The sequence below is a fragment of the Bos javanicus genome, chromosome 10 (genome assembly GCF_032452875.1).
Source record: "Bos javanicus breed banteng chromosome 10, ARS-OSU_banteng_1.0, whole genome shotgun sequence".
NCBI classification, from domain to species: domain Eukaryota; kingdom Metazoa; phylum Chordata; class Mammalia; order Artiodactyla; family Bovidae; genus Bos; species Bos javanicus.
In genome coordinates, this window is record NC_083877.1 from 15,096,437 (window position 1) to 15,117,574 (window position 21,138).

General features: G+C 40.1%; 1 protein-coding gene across 1 annotated transcript; it reads left to right on the forward strand.

Moving 5' to 3' along the window:
- The first annotated feature begins 2,137 nt into the window (after positions 1–2,137).
- Positions 2,138–18,865, forward strand: FEM1B (fem-1 homolog B). Its single transcript, XM_061430183.1, has 2 exons — positions 2,138–3,070; positions 12,797–18,865. The coding sequence occupies exons 1-2, from the start codon at positions 2,823–2,825 to the stop codon at positions 14,430–14,432; spliced, it is 1,884 nt and encodes a 627-aa protein (XP_061286167.1). The 5' UTR covers positions 2,138–2,822; the 3' UTR covers positions 14,433–18,865.
- Positions 18,866–21,138: the final 2,273 nt, after the last annotated feature.

Below are 21,138 nucleotides of genomic sequence, written 5' to 3' on the forward strand. Positions count from 1 at the left end.
GGCTGCTGGAGCAGAAGGATATTCCCATCTGGGGCTGGAGGCCCCGAAGTGCAAGTTCTGAGCCCTTCTCATGACTCTTGGTTTAGTCGCCCCTCCTAACACTCATCCAGTGATACCACCGAAGTGAGGTGTTAGCACCAGGAAGAACCCTACTTCATCTCAAAAAGGCAAGAGGAGGAAGAAGAAAGTTTCTGATTCAGCAATGAATAAACAGTTGGATGAATCATGTCTCCTTCAGAAAATGAAACCAAAGGGAAGAAGGGCCTTGCCTCTAAATCACCTTCAAAAAGTTGAGTTTAAAAAGAATGATGCAGGGAAAAGGGCTACACAGAGAGGGAAGAAGAGAGGGAAACACAGAGAAAGGGCGTGAATAGGAGGAGCCTGGTATTTCTGTACAGAGCCTGGGAATGAAATCAGTTGGAAGGGAGCCCCCAGGTCCCACATCCCACATTTGGCCCAGAGGCCAGAAAGCCTGGGTCAGCCTGGCAAGAACTGGAATTTTTTTCCAATCTTGAAGCCCTGGAATGAGAACAACCAGCTTCCTCTTCTTTTCCACCAGCTACTTCAGAGACTTTACTAGTAGAACCCTATCTTCAGCTCTGATTTCCAATGTTGTTTTTGTCTAATATGGGGAAAAAAAGTATAGAGATCTGAAAATAGGTAAAGCTGTGCTGTAGAGTGGAAGAGAAAATTTGAGCAGTGGCCCAAATCCCCAAAGACGAGGCCTTCAAACCAGGATTGGAATAGTGGGGTTCACATGCAATAATTTACGTGAACTGAGCCCAGCCTGGTCCCTTGGGATGAAATAAATGTATTTTCTCTTCCTCTATGTTAGATATTGTCCTTTGTGTTTTAGGGTTGGTGGTGTAGATACGATCCTTTGTGTGTGCATGGAGGGAGTGACCTCCATATTGAACTTGGACTTTTTGTGACTGCCCCACCAGCTTCATCACCTCCACTCCTACCATCCTAGTCCCAAACCTTTCCTCTTAAGTGGCCTTCCTGCCTTGCCTCTTGCCTACTAGAAACTGATCTTTTAAAGAATATAAACCATATCTTGTTACATTTGTTTAAAACTAATCAAATGCCCCCATCAGATTTGAGAAGAATTTAAACTTACCATGGGTAATTGGGCTAGATCTGCACCCAGCTTTCATCTCCTATCGCTCTCTTATGGCCTACTCTGCTGAAGCCACTCTTAACCTTTGCTTCTGAACTCCCCAAGACTGCTCCCTCTCCTGGCTTTTGTACTAGCTTTCCCTCTGCCTAAAATACCCCCTGTTCTCCTTACCTGTCATGGAGGTCTTATCTGACCACACACACTAAATTAGCACCACCCCACCATCACTCTATTTCACTTGCTTCACAGCAAAATCATAGTGATATAAACTCAACCAGTCTTGTCTATTACTTGTTTACTTTGTTGTCTGTTTTCTCCACAACAACACAGTCCCTGAAGAGCACTGTGTTCATCTGGTCTATCACTGAATCCCTAGAGCCAAGCAGAGCCTGGCACACAGCAGACCTCTAAAATTCGTTGGATGAATGATCTTTTCAAATCCTAACAATCTTGTGAGATATGGGAGAAAACTGAAGGCTTCATCAGGCTCAGGATTAGAGTCCTGGTCTGTGCGAACACAGGCCTTGCCCTCCGTCCTAGGGTGAGCCCTTTTTTTGTTCCCTTCTCACACACTTCATCCTCCTCTCCAGGGAGGACAGGCCGGACTTCCAGTCCCTTCTCAAAGCCTCGTGCCCACGCCCAAAGTCCTCCCTCATTTCTAGGGCTCAGAGACACCGCCCTGGTCTCAAAGTGGACCCTGCCAGGTCCGCGTACCCGCCTCCCCGGGCCCCAATCGAGTGAAGGGTCCCAAAAGGTCTATGGCCCAAAGGGAAGGGCCCCCGAGTCGCACCCCCTCACCCCCCAGTAGTAACGGTTCAGTGGTCTCACTCTGTACCACTCCCTGGCTAGGGACCCGTAGGGCCTAATGGGGACGAGTTGGAAGCTCCGAGCAGCAAGGGCAATGAGGACTTTAGGGCCGAACTGGGTACGGGCCGCCTTCCGTAGCAGAACCTTTCTTCACTGGGCCTTGTTTGCCAGCCGGTAGGCTTTGGAAGAGACACCCGACTTAACCGTCCCCTGGTCGCACCCTCCCCCTCTCGGCCCAGTCTGCAGAGGCCCGCCTTCCTCCCTGTCCCGAGCCCAGGGGCTGCTGGCGCCGCAGCGTTCCCTCTCGCTCCGATGGCCTTCGCAGGCGTGGACCTCTGAAACCTTCGACTGCGTCTGGCGTTTCTGAGCTCCAGTGGGCTAGGGCCTGCGGGTTTCCTGGGGAGGGCGGAGAGCGGAGGCGGAGGACTAGGCAGTTTCAGGCCTTAGGCCTGACGGGCCGGGTCGGGTGAAACGCGGCGGTCCTTCGCGATCCGGGGCGCGCGCGGCTCTCTTGGGATTTCACCGGCGACCCGTAGCTCGGGCACGCGCCTGTCGCAGCCCGCAGGAAGGAGGGGTCCGGCCTGAGGCCCGGGGCAGCGGCCGCCATGGAGATCCCCTCGGCCCAGGGCCGGCGCCTGGGGCCTTGGGGGCGGCCCTGACCGCCCTCCTCCCTGCCCGGGCTGGATCGCAGACCTGCCCCGTGCGGCATTCGGCCACCTCTGCGTCTCAGCCCTCCCCGGGCCGCGCTGCTGCCTGGGCGCGGCGGCGGCGGCGGCGGCGCCCTGTTGAATGGGCTGTGAGGGCCCAGTTTTCAAGCGCTGGCGAGCGCGGCCTCCGGGGGCGCAAGGCAGCAGCAGCAGTGGCGACCAAACGGGTGTTGGAGTTGGCGGCGGCCATGGAGGGCCTGGCTGGCTATGTTTACAAGGCGGCCAGCGAGGGCAAGGTTCTGACTCTGGCCGCCTTGCTTCTCAACCGGTCTGAAAGCGACATCCGCTATTTGCTTGGCTATGTCAGCCAGCAGGGAGGGCAGCGGTCCACGCCCCTCATCATCGCAGCTCGCAATGGGCACGCTAAGGTGGTGCGCTTGCTGTTAGAACATTACCGGGTGCAGACTCAGCAAACTGGCACCGTCCGCTTCGACGGGTAGGTACATCCCAGCTCCTGCCTCCTCTCTAACGCATGCGAACCTACCACCTCATGGATCTTCCCGTCCCACTCTTTCACTTAATGGAGGTATCACTTTTCCCGTTTTTGCATCTCCTGCCCTGCCGCATTAATAACCACTTCATCTTCTAGGGCGGATACTCCATTCCATGTTTTGCTGCCCATCCTTATCGCCGCTACCCCTTATTCCCTCTATAGGTAAATAGCCACACCCTCTGTCTTAATATCTAATAGGTATTCTCCAGTATTCTTGCTTGGGAAATCCCATGGACAGAGGAGCCTGGCGGGCTCCAGTGAATGGGGTCGCAAATAGTTGGACACGACTGAGCACGCAGGCAAAAACCAGTGCTCTGCTAGATGGTGTATGAACAAGCAGTATGGAGGACCTAGAGGCGTTTCAGGTTTTCCCTCTGTCAGGCCTGGGGTTGTAACCGAGATCAGAAATTAACAAGGTCAGCAACTGACATTGGAAACCTCTGATTGATGAATTATTTGACCGTCCAATTTTTAGCTCTTCGAGTGTCTGATAAAGCCCTTAGTTGGTTATGGGACCTTAATGTCAAAATAAGCCCCTAGAACCAGCAGCAGCTTCAGCCTCTTGGGGGATTGTCACGCAGCCAGACATCCCCAGCCATGATTCTGACTTACACATTGCTGGGAAGAGAGATGTTGGCTGCGAAAATAGCATAGGACCTGGTGTAGAACATGATGCCATTTTAAAATTACTGTTATCCCATCATCTTCTGGGGAAGCTTGATAATTTACTGTTATTCCACGTGGGGAGTGCAAAAATGCATATTGTCATAGTTAAAATTTGCCATTTAGGTTGAATTGTACATATTTTGAGGTGTCATATTGTTGAATGCAGAATTGTCAGGTTTGACATCTTTTCTGTGTGGATGGTTATAACCTGTTTCACAGATTACAATTTCATGGAGATTTTACTTCATTGATTGCATTTGTTTTTGTTGACTTGTGTCAGTAGGTAAGCTCTTCTAGCGTTTTCTTCTTTTGAGGTAGATGTGATCCAAGCATAAAGATACGTATCTTTAGTTTTGATAATTGAATACGGCTTGGATAAAACCTGATTGAAAAAAACAATTCTTCTTTGAGTTGACTAGGGCATTGTTGAATTTTGATTGATTTTTTTTTTAAGTTGAAATAAGAAGAGCTTTTTCTTCTGTTTCAGATGAGAGGAAAATATTCCAGAGTATTACATTTTACTGAAATGATATCCTGTGAGTGGTGGTTAATCTCTAGTACCACCTCTCTGGACGTTGGCAACCTGATTCTTGTTTGTTTTTCTTTACTGGCTTCTGTGTCCTTTTTGTAACTCTCTGCATTCCCACAGCCTTTCTTATACACAGAGGAGGAGCAAAGTAGAATGACCTCTGAACTTCGAGCACCATTCCAGTTGTATAAGCACAAGCATCCACTGAGCTATGAATCTCTGCAGTAACAGCTGCTGGATCCACTGCTGCTAAGGAGATTGCTGAGGCCTATTTTGATGAGGAGAGAATAGTGGCAAGAAAAAATAGTTTTTTTCTAAAGCATTTGAAAAAGCTTTGCTTATCTTTCTTAAGTCACAGAGGTATTTTGAGGTGGCAATTAACAGAACCTGAAATGATAAGGAATGTAGCATTGAGCCTTCATAGTGGCTTATCTTGCCCCGTATTTTGCACTGACCAGTGAAATTAAGTTTAGTAAGCAAGCATATTTTGAACACCTACTGTGTACCAGGCTCTATATAGTAGGGATTGGGTATGCAGAGATGAGTAACATACGATTCCCAGGAAGACAGTGAGGTGGCTCTGGGTGGGAGGGATTAAGATGCAGTGGGGAGGGGAAAGATTGGTGAAAATGAGTAATAGATGCCATGCCATTTAGGGTTACAGGAATCTTTTGGACTACTGAGGGAATGCAGGAAGAGGAAGTGCTCAGCTTTGCCTGGGAGAAGCAGGGAAGTTTTCACAGCTGAGGTGATGTTTGAGCTCAGTCTTAAAGGATAGAAAGTAGAAGGTGAAGAAGAGGAGCAGCAACATGGTGCGCTTGCAGTCACACGTGTTTCAGTGCTGCTGCAGGGAGCGGTTCAGGCCTGGGAAATTAAGAAAGATTGTGGGAGACTGGAGTGAGGTGGAGGTCAGGTTTTGGTGATTGTCATGTAAAATATCAAGAGACTGGTGAGACTGGAATTGCAAACATTCCTATCATTGGACATTTTGTCTGAGCCTTCTTCAGTCTGTCTTTTTTTGTTTATGTGTTATTACAATTATGGATTCATTAGCTGCTCTGTCAAAGTAGTTTAGTTTTTTTAAAACTTGCCAAATGACTGTGATGGGCCTGGCACTGTGCCCCACACATACTGTGGAAGATACAGAAAAAAATACAAAGTTTCTGCTTTTGAGGAGCTTACAAATTAATTAACAAAAGAGAAGAACTGAAATTAGTGGCCACCTTTCTGCCCACTCACACCATTCTGGGATTATTTTGCAGTTTGTTCTAGTCATTTAGGCATTTCAGAAGTAGAGGAAGAAAGTGTTATTTGCAAATGTCATGATTTCACTTTACGCGCATTCCAGACATTGTGAAAATGTTAGTCTGAATGAGGTGTTAATATGAAGCTCACTCACCCCTCAGGGACTGGTTTTTAAGAGGTACTTAGCCAACCCTTCAATTGAGACCCATGGCCAGATAGGGACAGACAGGTTCTCTGTGGGCTGAAATAGCTTCAGTTCAGTTCAGTTCAATCGCTCAGTTGTGTCTGACTTTTTGTGACCCCATGAATCGCAGCACGCCAGGCCTCCCTGTCCATCACCAACTCCTAGAGTTCACTCAGACTCACGTCCATCGAGTCAGTGATGCCATCCAGCCATCTCATCCTCTGTTGTCCCCTTCTCCTCCTGCCCCCAATCCCTCCCAGCATCAGAGTCTTTTCCAGTGAGTCAACTCTTCGCATGAGGAGTTAGCATCATTCCTTCCAAAGAAATCCCAGGGCTGATCTTCAGAATGGACTGGTTGGATCTCCTTGCAGTCCAAGGGACTCTCAAGAGTCTTCTCCAACACCACAGTTCAAAAACATCAATTCTTCTGCGCTCAGCCTTCTTCACAGTTCAACTCTCACATCCATACATGACCACAGGAAAAACCATAGCCTTGACCAGACGGACCTTTGTTGGCAAAGTAATGTTTCTGGTTTTGAATATGCTGTCTAGGTTGGTCATAACTTTTCTTCCAAGGAGTAAGTGTCTTTTAATTTCATGGCTGCAGTCACCATCTGCAGTGATTTTGGAGCCCCCCAAAATAAAGTCTGACTCTGTTTCCACTGTTTCCCCATCTATTTCCCATGAAGTGATGGGACCAGATGCCATGATCTTCATTTTCTGAAAGTTGAGCTTTAAGCCAACTTTTTCACTCTCCTCTTTCACTTTCATCAAGAGGCTTTTGAGTTCCTCTTCACTTTCTGCCATAAGAATGGTGTCATCTGCATATCTGAGGTTATTGACATTTCTCCCGGCAATCTTGATTCCAGCTTGTTAGTGTTTCCTAATTTTTAGTAATTTATGTATCATCTTCACAATTTTTTGCCAGACTGTTCATCACCTATCCCATTGTTTGCCTAATATTAAAAAAAAAACTCACTTCTTAGCTTCATCTTAAGCAACAGCATCTGTGATAATGGGTTTGATACAATATTTATCTGATAATTGATAATTATCAGATAAATTATCAGATAATTATCAACAGATAATTGATAATAATTATCTGTGATAATGGGTTTGATACAATCCTTTGTGTGTGTGTGAGAGAGACATACACAGATATTACAATAACTTCTTTTAAAAAGTCTATATTCTGTCCAAAAACATCTATAAAACCTTGGAAGACTAAAGTGAATTCATAATAGAGCCTCAAGTGGGAAGGAGCCACCCACCTAGGTAACATTTGAGATTATTTTACTTATGGCTTACTCTGTTAAGATTAAAGTTGACATAGATGAGGGGGTAAGAAGAAAAGTTACATGAATAGGAATGAAAAGAAGAACTTTTAGTTGTAGAATGGGAAGCTGTTAAGAGTGTTACAGAAATGGACCAGAACAAAGGAGAGGCGTCACGTGATCTTGGAATATTGTGCTGGTTTGCGTTCTGAGGGCCTGACTGCGCAGTGCCAGAGTTTATGGGAAACTCTTGTCCTAGAAGAAGTCTGCTGACATGGATAGGAAGGAGAACAGGACCTCTGGGAATTTGGTTGAGTGCTCTTTTAAAGTCAGTGCTAGTACAAATCCTTAAATGTTCAGGTAGAGGAAAGGCCTGTAGGGGCACAGTGTCACTTAACTTCATTTAGAAAGTCATTTCCAGTGTATATTTCAAGGAAGTACATATTATCTAATAAATGATTTTAGGACTTTGGTTAAAATAAAGTGTTGATCATTTACACTGAATGAATTTTTATTTTCATTTCAAATGCTTGAACCAGACAATAGATGAGTTTAGGTTTGTGATCAGAAATGTTATTTTTATACATTTTATTTTAAAAGGTGAATGCCAGATTAAAGTTTCTTGATTTTTCAGATGAAATACATATGTGTGTGTGTGCTTAGTCACTCAGTCGTGTCTGACTATTGTGACCCCATAGACCATAGCCTGCCAGGCTCCTCTGTCCATGGGATTCTCCAGACAAGAATACTGGAGTGGGTTGCCATTTCCTTCTCCAGGGGATCATCCCCACCCAGGAATTGAACCTGGGCCTCCTGCATTGCAGGCAGATTCTTTACCGACTGAGCTATGAGGGACCCCCTAAAATTTGCAATTTTAGACCAGAAAGATCAGTGTTTTATAGTGCTTCTCCCATACTCATTAAGTAAATATTGCATTTATTTGATTATATTTTTTTTTACTTTCTAGAAATATTTATAGAAAGTAAATATTTTTGGTATTTTGTTTTGAGGCAGTATGCAGCTATAACTTTAGCTGTATTTTATGGACAAAAAGTGTCATATAAGTGTTAGGATTATTAGTCCTTTTAATCTGTTTAATGCTGATTAAGATGTAGAAATTTAAAAATTACTAAGGGTAATGTTCCTGAAGGACATTCTGCAGTGAATATTTTTGTCATTAAGTATTTCAAAATTTTTATTGCCTCAATAAAAATAGATAATTGAAACTTTTTCTAGGCTTCTGTCATATTACCATAGGGAAAATGGAAATTATTAGATTACATTGGAAAAAGTATTAAATGATTATAAAAACCAAGTGACGTTGTTGTTTAGTTGCTAAGTCATGTCCAACTCTTTTGCGACTCCATGGGCTGTAGCCCACCAGGCTCCTCTGTTCATGGGATTTCCCAAGCAAGAATACCGGAGTGGGTTGCCATTTCCTTCTCCAGGGGATCTTCCTGACCCAAGGATGGAAACTGCGTATCCTGCATTGCAGGCAGATTCTTTACCACTGAACCACCTGGGAAGCCCAAGTGAAGTATATTCTTGTAATCTAACTTTTAATCTTATGTCATTGTGTGTGTGTGTGTGTTAGTTGCTTAGTCGTTTCCGACGCTTCGCAATCCTATAGACTGTAGCCCACCAGGCCCCTCCATTCATGGGATTCTCCAGGCAAGAACACTGGAGTGGGTTGGCATTTCCTTCTCCGAAAGGAACTATAGAAAGAGAGTGAAGTCGCTCAGTTGTGTCCGACTGTTTGCGACCTCATGGATGGTAGCCTACCAGGTTCCTCCATCCATGGAATTTTCCAGGCAAGAGTACTGGAGTGGTTTGCCATTTCCTTCTCCCTTATGTCATTAGTAGTGGGGAATTTGAGGCCAGAAAAAAAATTTTAATCACTTTTTGTCTTTTTTTTTTTTCATTTTAAAATGGAGGTCCTATTTATCTTATATGGTTATTGCAAAAGTTAAAGATAATATATGTGAAGGCTTATTTTAGTACAACAGTTCTTGAGTTTTATTTAGTTTAGGTTCATATTCCTGGCATGTAACAATTTTTTATATTTAAGGAGTGCAAGGAAACTTTTGTAACTATGTAAATATAACTATTTTAACTATGTATCAATTTTTGGGGTAGATTACATTAATAAGGAGATTGGGGAAAAAAAGCCTTTTAAATGGAAACATGTTTGAACAATGTTGTGTACTATGTTTCCTTACATTTGATGCATTATATAGTTTCCAAAGATTTTTGTATTTTTAATCTCATATAAGCCTTTTAGTTATATGTCTTTAAAATGGGCTTAATAATGGTTATCTACCTTATAGGATTATTGGGAGAAGGTTATTATGAGAATTAAATGTGCTCTATTGCTTACTACAGTGCTTGACACATTGAAATTACTAACTCTCTGTGTTTAAATTTTTTCTTTAAATTGACTTGTGCCTCTTTTGTTTTTAAATTATATCTATTTTTAGTTAAGGTATAATATCAAGTAAGGTGCATAAATCTTAAGTGTATAAATGTTATAAAATTTTAATTTGCTTACATCCATGTAATCACTTTCTAGATCAAGAGGCAGAACATTGATGTCACTTTAAAAGTTTCCCTTGTGCCCTTTCTCAGTCACTTCCTCTCCCTTCCCCTCCCAGAAGCAATGATTATTCTGACTTCTGTCTCTGTAGATGAGTTCTGCCTATACTTGAACTTCCTATAAATGGATCATACAGTGTACTCTGTTTTTTTTCTGTCTGGCTTCTTTTTGTTTAACACGGTATCTATGAGAGTCATCCACTGAGTTGCATGTATAAGTATTTTTAAAATGTCTTATAATGTTACATGATATGAATGTATGGCAGTTTATTTATCCTGTTGACAGATATTTGGTTGTTTTTAGTATTTGACTATTATAAATTACTTTAGTATGAACATGTTTGTATATGTCTTCTGGTGGAATTTGCGTTCATTTCTCTTAAGTATATACCAAGGGGTGGGACTGTTGGCTCGTAGGGTTGATGTATGTTTAATACTTTATCAAGCAGTCAACCACCAAAGTGGTTGAACCAGATTATATTCCCACTAAAGATTTCCATCAACAGGAGGGGTTTCAGTTACTTCACATCCTGGTCAATACTTAGTATTGTCATGTCAGTATTATTAATTTCATCAGTTCTGGTGAGTGTGTATTGGTAATTCCTGGTTTTAATTTGCATTTCCTTGCTGAGTAATTATCTTTTCATATGTTTATTGGTTGTTTGAATATATACTTTTGAAGTATACTTGTTCAGTCTTTTCACATTTTTTTAACAAATGGAGTTGTTTGCTTTTTTAGTGATTTGTCAGATAATCGATTGTAGGTATCTCCAGTGAGTGGATTGCTGGTCACTTTCTTGAAAAAATTTTTTTAATTTTTTGAAGTCTAATCAGGTTTTTTCTTTTATGGTTTTTTTTTTTTTTGCATTATGTTTAAGAAATCATCAACCCCAAGGTCATAAAGATAGTCTTTTTTTTTTTTTTTAAGAAGCTTTTATTGTTTTGTTTTGCATATTATAGGTCTTTGCCACTTTGAAATTTTTGTGAGTAGGGTCAAGGTTAATTATTTTCCAAACAGATGTCTAGTGGCTGCTTCTTCACTATTTATTAAAAAGACCATACTTTGTACCTGAATTTCAGTGGACCTTTTGTCATTAATCTGTATTCCTGTATATGTGAATCTATTCCTAGGGTGGGGTTTTTGGTTGTTTTCTTTTGATTAGTATTTATCTATCCTTGTGCCAGTGACACACCATCTTACTGTATTTTGTCCTCCAACTTTATTTTTCTTTCAAGATTATCTTGGTTGTTCTGGGTCCTTCCTTTGTATTTCTCTATACATTTTAGAGTTGGCTTTCGGTTTCCACACACACGTGGATGCATGCACACACACGTGCCTACTGGGATTGTGATTTGGATTGCATTGAATCTGTAGATTATTTTGGTGGAGAATTGACATCTTAACATTCTTGAATCTCCAAAACAATAAACATGAACTATTTCTCCGTTTCTTTAGGTCTTTGATTTATCTCAGGAATGTTTTATAGTTTTCAGTATAGAGTAGAGGTCTTGTACATTTTTTATCAGATATACTATTAGACATTGGTATTTTCTGGGGCTTTTGTAAATTGTATTTTTTTTGACTGAAAGAAAACTTTTTTTAAAAAAAAACTTTTGAATTTTGTGATTATAATCATGACAGTAAAGATGTAATAAGTGAATTTTAATTAAACTAAATTGTCTGCAAAAGCTACAGTTGGCAACCACCGAAACATTTCAACTGATGTGCGTCTTATTTTCTTGATTCATTCTTTTTAAGATTTGTTTGTTTATTTTTATTCTTTAGCTCTGATGGGTCTTCGTGGCTGTACGTGGGCTTTCTCTAGTTGTGGTGGGCGGGCCTCTCATTGCGGTGGCTTCTCTTGTTGGGGATTGTGGGCTCTAGGTAGGCTTCCCGGGCTTTGGTCGCTGTGGTCCGGGGGCTCAGTAGTCGCGACTCTTGGGCTCTAGAGCATAGGCTCAGTAGTTGTGGTGCACGGGCTTTGTTGCTCTGCAGCTTGTGGAATCTTCCTGGATCCCTTGTGGGATCTAACCAGTGTCCCCTGCATTACAAGGTGGGTTCTTGCCCACTAGATGACCAGGGAACCCCCTCTTGATTCATTCTTTAGTTTACCAAATTAATTAACAATTAAATGACATTTAAAAAATGAAATTTTAAAAAGAAACTTCAGAAGTATTCAAATTTATTTTGAGGACTGTTTTCCATACAGTAAAATGTACAGATCTTTCTTATGCAATTTGATGAATTTTTTCCCCTAAATATCCACCCATGTAGCCACTACCCAGTTCAAAATACAGGACATTGCTAGTAGCTTTAAGCCCCTTCCGAATCAATCCTACACTCTCCCCCATAGATAACCGTATAGGTAGCTGTTACTGAGAATGCTTTTACTTATAGAAATTTTGCTTCATTATTTAAACTGAAGAAGTAATTGCTTGGATTATTGGACGCTTGGATGTTTAAAAGTGTGGCTTTTATTTTCAGCAGAAGTGATAGACAGTATTTGATTGTTAGTTGAACTATGATATTTTTTATACCAAGTGGATTGTACTTTTTTTACTTCATAGAATATATAATTTGACCTGTGTTGTATCATTCATGTTGTAATTAGCAGTAATTATTTCATTCTCATTGCTTTAGTAGAGTATGTACATAGTTACTAGTTTAGATAATCCTAGGTAAAATTATCTGCTCAAATACTTTTCTTCTTAACGCAGTGTCTAACAGCATTAACACACAGATTGTGATGGCTTTCCTACTGAAGTACCGAGAGAAACTGTGGTACCTGAGGGTGCTGGGAGGGAGGAACGTTCTGTGCTTGTCTAAGAGCCAGGGAATCAGCTTGGTGGTAAAGAAATTACAAAACTCTGTACATTTTCCCTGTTTTCTGAAATTTATGTACTTCTGCTAGTAGAAAGTCGGTGACTCTTTTTATTTTTTCTTTAAGTCTTTATACTGTGGAAATACTAATAATCGCTCACATTTATTGAGCTCATACTAGATACAAGTACTATGCCGAGTGCTTTACTTAAATTACCTGATTTTATTTTCACCAAAACTAATGTTTACCTAATGCTCTGTAGACTGAGGTTTGGGGTCAGTGTAAATGATTACATCCTGTAAGTTTGTATTAGGGCAGGTGACCCCATTTTCTAACTGTTTGTCTTTTCATGAATAGGTATGTCATTGATGGTGCCACTGCTCTTTGGTGTGCAGCAGGAGCGGGACACTTTGAAGTTGTTAAGCTTCTAGTCAGTCATGGAGCCAACGTGAACCACACCACAGTAACTAACTCAACCCCGCTGCGGGCAGCATGCTTTGATGGCAGATTGGACATTGTGAAATACTTGGTCGAAAATAATGCCAACATCAGCATTGCCAACAAGTATGACAACACTTGCCTAATGATTGCGGCCTACAAGGGACACACCGACGTGGTCAGGTATCTTTTAGAACAGCGTGCTGATCCGAATGCTAAAGCACATTGTGGAGCCACAGCATTGCATTTTGCAGCTGAAGCTGGACACATAGACATCGTGAAGGAGCTGATAAAATGGCGTGCTGCTATAGTAGTGAACGGCCACGGGATGACGCCATTAAAAGTGGCTGCTGAAAGCTGTAAAGCTGATGTTGTCGAACTGTTGCTCTCTCATGCTGATTGTGACCGGAGAAGTCGGATTGAAGCTTTGGAGCTCTTGGGTGCCTCCTTTGCAAATGATCGTGAGAACTACGACATCATGAAGACATATCACTATTTATATTTAGCTATGTTGGAGAGGTTTCAAGATGGTGATAACATTCTTGAGAAAGAGGTTCTCCCACCAATCCATGCTTATGGGAATAGAACTGAATGTAGAAATCCTCAGGAACTGGAATCCATTCGGCAAGACAGAGATGCTCTTCATATGGAAGGCCTCATTGTTCGGGAACGGATTTTAGGTGCCGACAACATTGATGTTTCCCATCCCATCATTTACAGGGGGGCTGTTTATGCAGATAACATGGAATTCGAACAGTGTATCAAGTTGTGGCTTCATGCCCTGCACCTCAGACAGAAAGGTAACAGAAATACCCATAAGGATCTTCTTCGATTTGCCCAAGTTTTTTCACAGATGATACATTTAAATGAAACTGTGAAGGCCCCAGACATAGAATGTGTTTTGAGATGCAGTGTTTTGGAAATAGAACAGAGTATGAACAGAGTAAAAAATATTCCAGATGCTGATGTCCACAGTGCTATGGACAATTATGAATGTAACCTCTATACCTTTCTGTATTTAGTGTGCATCTCCACCAAAACACAGTGCAGTGAAGAAGATCAGTGCAAAATTAACAAGCAGATCTACAACCTGATTCACCTGGATCCCAGAACTCGTGAAGGCTTCACCCTGCTGCATCTAGCCGTCAACTCAAATACCCCAGTTGATGATTTCCACACCAATGACGTATGCAGCTTTCCGAACGCGCTTGTCACAAAGCTCCTGCTGGACTGTGGTGCTGAGGTGAATGCAGTGGACAATGAAGGGAACAGCGCCCTTCACATTATCGTTCAGTACAACAGGCCCATCAGTGATTTTTTGACCTTGCACTCTATCATCATTAGTCTAGTTGAAGCTGGCGCTCACACTGACATGACAAATAAACAGAATAAAACTCCGCTAGACAAAAGTACAACTGGGGTATCAGAAATACTACTTAAAACTCAAATGAAGATGAGTCTCAAGTGCCTGGCTGCCCGGGCAGTTCGGGCTAATGACATTAACTACCAAGACCAGATCCCCAGAACTCTTGAAGAGTTTGTTGGATTTCATTAAGTGACTGGATATGTAAAATCGTTTAATGTGGTGCTAAAAAGTAAAGGACTTTAATCACAGCCAATAGAATTATGTGTTCATAAATTGTACTTTTCTTCCCACTACCCTCCCTCCCTACTTGTCCTTCCTTGGTTTTGTATTTGGTCTTCTTGCCTCATATGGTTATTGATTTCAAATACACTTTAAACAAAGCCACATCGTTTAGGTTTGACTATAATCTTAAGGTGTTTGGATATTGGTCACTTAGCTATTTTTTTTTTTCTTTTTTTTAAGGAATATAAAATATTTTGTTTATGTAACAAGGGACATTTATGATTTAAAATTGATAAATGTTTTACCAAAATTGCCTAGAAAAGCATTTCTGTTAAGCCTGTGTCAGCGTGTTACCCTTTGCAGCAGTTTTGAGGATTTCATGAAGGAAAACAACTAAAAGAAGCATTAAAAGTAATGGAGTATCCACATGTTCTGCACATGCCAAACTGTGATAGGTGGTTTCCACTCTTCCATTATTTATGTGAAATGATACAACATATTATGACATCGGGAGGATTTTTAAAAAGTATAGCTGCAGATTAATCTGAAAAATGTGCTAACTTAATAATAGTTAAAAATGCATAAAGTTAAATCCATTGAAATTGTTGAATTATGCTCGGTGATACATACAAAATAGTAATCTTAAGCAACTTTTCAGAGAATATTGATGGACTATTTGCCTTTGGGCTTGGCTTCTAAAATGCATAGACATTTTGATGTGGTTAATCTAAATTCCAGCAGTCAACATTTGACTCAGCTCACAGACATGTAAAAATTATTATGATTACTGTGTTTTCTCCTATGAAGCAAGTTGTCACATTACAGTTATACATTCTGTTTTTGTCCCCTTCTTCCTCTCTTCTTGTGTGGTATCTTTTCAAATTGAAAACTACTTTTCCAGAGGGCATTATTTGTGCCTCCCTAAGGTTTTTATGACAGGTGAAAAGGAACTGGGATATTTTTTTCACTTTCTTCATTTAGTCTGTGATAAGAAGTAGAAAAATCACTAGAGTGGTATAGATTCAGTGTTTTTGATGATGAAAATAATTCTCATTGCCATTTTGAAAGTTATTTCTGTCTGAGGGCAGCAAATTTTGGAACCAGAAAATGTCACTTATTCTGACAGGCTGTACAGAGGTCTTTATGGTTTTGGTTTTGTTTTAATGGCAACATTTTGACTGTCAGACTAAAAGAATATTCTGTGATTATCTTTAAGCATCACAGAAATTCAAGGGTACATACCTATTTCTTTCAATGTTAAAAATGATAAGTAAAATTAGCTATATCTGTATTTTTTTCTCTAGTGCCAAATGAATGCCTTAGCTACTCATAGTGCATGGTACTGTAAGTGAAGACCTGCAGCTTTTTTTCTTTAATGAAAAGCATTATAATGGTGTAGCAACATCAGATATAAACTTAAAAAACAACAAGATTTCAGTTAACATTTTATGTATAGATATTGCTTTGTGAAGTCTAAGAAAAAGGTTGCAGCTGGATCAGTATAAAAGAGAGTGACCAAGCCAAAATCAGCACCTAGGGCCTTAAATAAAATAGAGATACCCCATGAAATGAGATACTCTGAAGGATGGGAGGGAATGGATGGGGGACTTTAAAAACCTATTCCCCCAAGAATGCAGGATCCTTTTACTGTTGCTGTAGTTATACTTTGCGTGTCTTCTTGCTTCAATTAGGAAATGTTTTGATGGTGAATTCTGCCATAGTAATCTACTTCTGTTTTCCTAACCTGGGATTTTTACAAGAAAGGTTTTTAGGATGGTCTAAAGGGAGGTATTTGATCCCTAATTTGAAAATTACTGGCCTTGATCTTTCTGGTGTGAATCAAGGAACTAGTGTACCTTGCTCTTGGCAACTCTCGTGGCCTGAAAGAGAAAATGCTCATCCTCCAGGTGGGTGAATCACACCTTTTTCGCAGCTCCGATCAGACACTGTATTTTTCAGACTTCAAGGCCTGCTTATTTGACAGTCTGAGGAACAGCTGTGACACTTGGTATTTACTTGGTTCCGTTATTAATGCATATGATTTTTAAACATCAGAACTTAAAATATCAGATAATGTTGCATGTTTTATAAAACATTTCATCCCTTTGGCTACCCAGGATGAGAACTATTTTAGGTATTACGTACTTATTAAATGAGAATAATGATTATCTGTACATATTCAGGCAACGAAATTTAATGGTACTCAGTGTTTTTGAGAAGGGAGGACCAAATGCTGGAAAGAGTAAAACTGCTGATTGAAATGCTGACAAAGTTGAATTTGAAGACAGTGGGATAGATTATGAATTTTGCTAATGGTAACTGAGATTTTTTTTTTTAACTATACTATAGCAGTACATTGTTCACTATATTGCTAAGGATCTAATTCTGTCTTGTAAAACAAATCCAAATATGTATTGTGAAACACCTGTATAAAACCATTCTTGAAACAAGTGATCTACATGCCTGTTTTTTTTTTAAATTTGTTTTTGATAGAATTATTTTAAAATGTGTTTAGCGAAACCCTTCCCACACTTAAGTTTCTTTTTTTTTAAAGGGAAATAAATACGTAAGGTGATAGTTCTGTATCTCAGCTTCTCTGAGAACTCTGGGCTATTGCTTTTTTTTAGCCACTTTTGTCCTTTTGTGTTTATTATTGGTAGAATTGTGTTTTAGATTATAAATCTTCCTTGATAACATTACAAATTCAATCAAAACTTCTTGCTTAATAATTGTCGTATAAATTTGAATTAGAGACCCAGGTGGATGAATGCCTGGGCAAACCATGTGAAACCTGGGTGGGTTTTGCACTTAAGAGTTGGTAAAATTGATCTCTTGAGTTTAGGTAACTGTATAGTTCAAGGAATGGGCAAGAAATCCATCCTTAGACTGATAAAAGAGAAATTTTTGACCTAAGAACTCTGAAACAACATTGTTTTCAGTCTACCCTGGATTGCTTTCTCGTAGGCCACAGTCCAACTATCTTAAGGTTTTTTGCTGTGTAAACTTCAACCAGCCAACAAGCCAATGAAAAAGCAAGCTTTGGTCTTGTTTGTTTCTGGGAAGGGTTTTATTTCATTACTCTGATAGTTGATTAGTAACTTGGTAATTATGAGAAACTTAGGTCTGCTAGCACTGTTTGAAGTAAAATGTGATTTGGGGCCAGCAGCTGCAGAAGTATCAACTCTGCATCTGGCAAGTGTTTTTGAAAATTAGATCCCAAGGGAACAATACCCTGTCACTAGTCACCACCTCAGCTGAGGCAGCTACTTTAGGAATAAGGTTGCTTTGGATTATTCGAGCAGAAACAGTTCTTGGGGCAAGGGGCAGGGTGAGGAGTGAGTTACTGCACCTTGGATTGCTTTGCTGGCTTTAGAAGCAGCCAGTGATTGAACTAGAGAGGAGATGGATAAAAGTATAAAGGACTTGCTTTTATGGTAGATTTTCTGTAAAAACCTTGAGTATTCCTTTCAGGCTAGCCAGATGTGTCAATGTACAGATGACTGTTCCGTTTTCCTCACTGACTATACTGTAAAATGGGTTAAAACAAAACTGCCTTTTGCTCTATGAAAAGTTATTAGTCCATAAGATTTTAAGCTGTGTGTTTACTCCTGCTCTGAAAATGCACAGCCCTGCTCTGGATACCCTCTCTGGAAGGTAGAGAGCTCCTAGTGTGTATGGCACATTGCCGGGCTTTCTCGTACATTCCTGGCAGATTTGCCCAAATCTTCAGATGGGCTGGGTAGTACAGTATCTTCTCCAAATGTGGGATCTGAAATAAATACTACATGGATAGTGGCGATAGATATATTAATTTTTAAAACTGTAAAGTAAATGTCTCTAGTCCTAGGTTTGTGGTGTGTTCATTTGTGTTACTGTGTAGGGAAGGAACACTGACTTAATGGTTATGGGGAGTGTATCTTGATGTGTGTGCAGGGGTGAGACTTGCTAAATTAACAGCTTTTCATTTAGGGGTAAGTCACGTGTTGAGTGGCCTAATCAAAAAAATGAAGGAGGGAAGATACAAGCTTTGCCAAGTGATGAAATGAACAAGGTTTTGTATCTGTTTTTTATCAGGTGTTGTAAAATTTGTGCATGGCCTTTTTTGTTGTTGCTTAGTTAATTGGTAGGGAAGAAAAGATGAGGGAGAAAATATTAGCTTTGCTAACCAGTCTTTTCAGACGTACATAGCTGAAGAGTAAAATCTGACTGGCTTAACACGGTGAAAGAGCCTATCTTTTATAACACTCACCTCATCCTGCAGTCCTCCACATAGAAGAATCCCATTGTTGTATTCTAGTAATTCACTGTGATTTATAACAAACCAGTGATGTCATCCTATTGTGCACTTTTGTCCAACCATTTACGTGACTTTAATAAACATAGTAAACTTGCTGACTGCACCAGAGGTCTGTTAGTGATTTATATATTGCATGACATTTTCTATTTGAGTTTGACATGTAGAATCATTTTTAATTTCGTAGTAATCGATAGTCCTAATAGCCCAGCTAATTTGAAACTAACAATATTGCTGTGTAAAAGGAAAAAATGGTGTTTGTGTTCAGTAAATGTTTGAAAAAAACTGCCTTGAAGTGTGTGTCTTTATTGTTCAGTGTTGAGATGATATTTTGTCGAATTCATTTTTTAAAAGTTGTGAAAGTTATATGTGTACATGGGGGAAAGTTCAGATAAGAAAAATTCAAATAGTAAAAAAAAATTTCATCTCTCTCTGCCTCCCATTTGGACTCTACAGAGGATACTCATTACTTTTTTGAGTAGCTTCTCAGAATTCTTCTGTGTGTATATATGTATTTTTTCTCCTGCTTTTAAAAATGCAAATGGACTTTTAACTTTGCTACACTATTCTGCATCTTGTCATTTTCACTGAGTATATCTTAGACATGTTTTCATTTTGGTATGTATAGATTTTTTTTCTAAATAACAAATTTACAGCATTTAATTCTATGGATGAACTTAAACTTTATTTAACCAGGCCTTCCCGTTGGATTTTTAGGTTTTCAGCTCATCGATATTCTAAATACTATTTCAGTCAGGGAACATCCTTGTGTACTGTGTTTTTCATAGAACAAACTCATTTCTAGCCCTGGAACTTCTGGTTTAGTAACTGAGTGTTAAAAATCCTGACAGAGGCGAACCAGTTGCCTTCCATCTCCTGACATCCTTATTGACATCAGATGTTATCTCATCATTCAGCTTTTGCTAAGATGATGGGAAACATTATTTCATGGTTTTGATTTGAGTTCCTTTATTATGACTGAGGTTGACATATATTTACTGACCTTTTAAATTTGTTTGCTTTTGGGCACTGTGGTCTTTTTCTTGCTATGTGTTAGAAATTCCTTGGTAATGTAAGGAAATTTTCTCTCATATGTCACAGTTTGTAGTTTAAATACAGTAGTTTTTATATCTACTGAATTTTGTATCTTGCTTGTAAAGTTGTCTCCACTTCAAGTTCATGCACCTTTTTTTACCCGTGTTCTCTTCTAGTGCTTTTATGGCTTTTCCCTCCCACGTCTCTCTTCGGTCCTCTTTTTTTCCCCCCTCTTCCTCTTCCTCCTCTCCTCGTGTTCTTCGGTTTAAATCTTTTTATCTACCTGGAATTTATTTTGATTAAGTATCCAGCTAGCCAAGAACTCTTTTATTTTCCACTGATTTGAATCATAAGTTCAAATCCCGTAAAGTAATTGGATCTGTTTCTGGCTTCTCTGTTCTACTCTGTTGACCTGGCAGTGTGGTGGGACCCTGAGGAGTATTGACTGGGCTCTGTGACCTCGGGCAAGTTGCTTTTCGATGTTGGCCTCAGCTTCTCTACATTGGGACAATAATATCTAAGTTGTAGTGAGCAAATGGGAGAATTAATATTCTTAACGTAGTGCCTAAAACCAAGGTGCCTGGTCAATGTTAAGGACTAATCTTCGTGAGGCTGATGTTTCTTCATTTGTCTTTTTTTTTCTCTAACCAGAAAAGATTGTTTAAATTAATTTGGCTGTGTCAGCTCTCAGTTGCACCATGAGCGATCTTTGTTGTGGCATGCAGGATTTTTCACTGTGGCACAAGGATTCTCTAGTTGTGTGCGTGCTCCAGAGTGTGTGGGCTTCAGAAGTCAGGGCACTCAAATGCTAGTTTTCACACACCAGCCTAGTTGCTCTGTGGCATATGGGATCCTAGATCACCCACCAGAGATTGAACCCATGTCCCTTGCATTGCAAGATGGGAAGTCCCCAAGCCAGAAATTTTTTTAGAAGTTTATTTTTAGAAGGTCTTGAAAATATATTATTATTAGTTTTTTTGTTTATAATGTAGATAGGAGCCTTTCTTCCATTTATATACTTCCAAATGTTAATGTTTCGATATAGGCATTTTAATGGATTTTGCTTCATTTGGATGTCCTGGGTATACTAATCATAATTTACAAGTAATGATAATTTTGCCTTCTCATTTCCAGTATTCATACCTCATATTTCTTTGTTTTACCTAATACAGTCGTTGGGATTACCAGAAGAATATTAAAGGGTGACATGAGAGCACATTTTCTGCAACTGTTTGCTTTCACAATTTGATTTAGGGAGTCCCTTTATAGCGGTCTGAAAAATCATTTAGGGCAACTCTCTCACTTTACAGTTGAAGACAGGCTCACAAAGAAGTGAGTTGTTCA

Coding starts and splice junctions, on each gene's coding strand:
- FEM1B (XM_061430183.1), top strand. CDS start 2,823: ATGGAGGGCCTGGCTGGCTATGTTTACAAGGCGGCCAGCGAGGGCAAG. Junction 3,071..12,796: donor GGCACCGTCCGCTTCGACGG/GTAGGTACATCC, acceptor TTTCATGAATAG/GTATGTCATTGATGGTGCCA.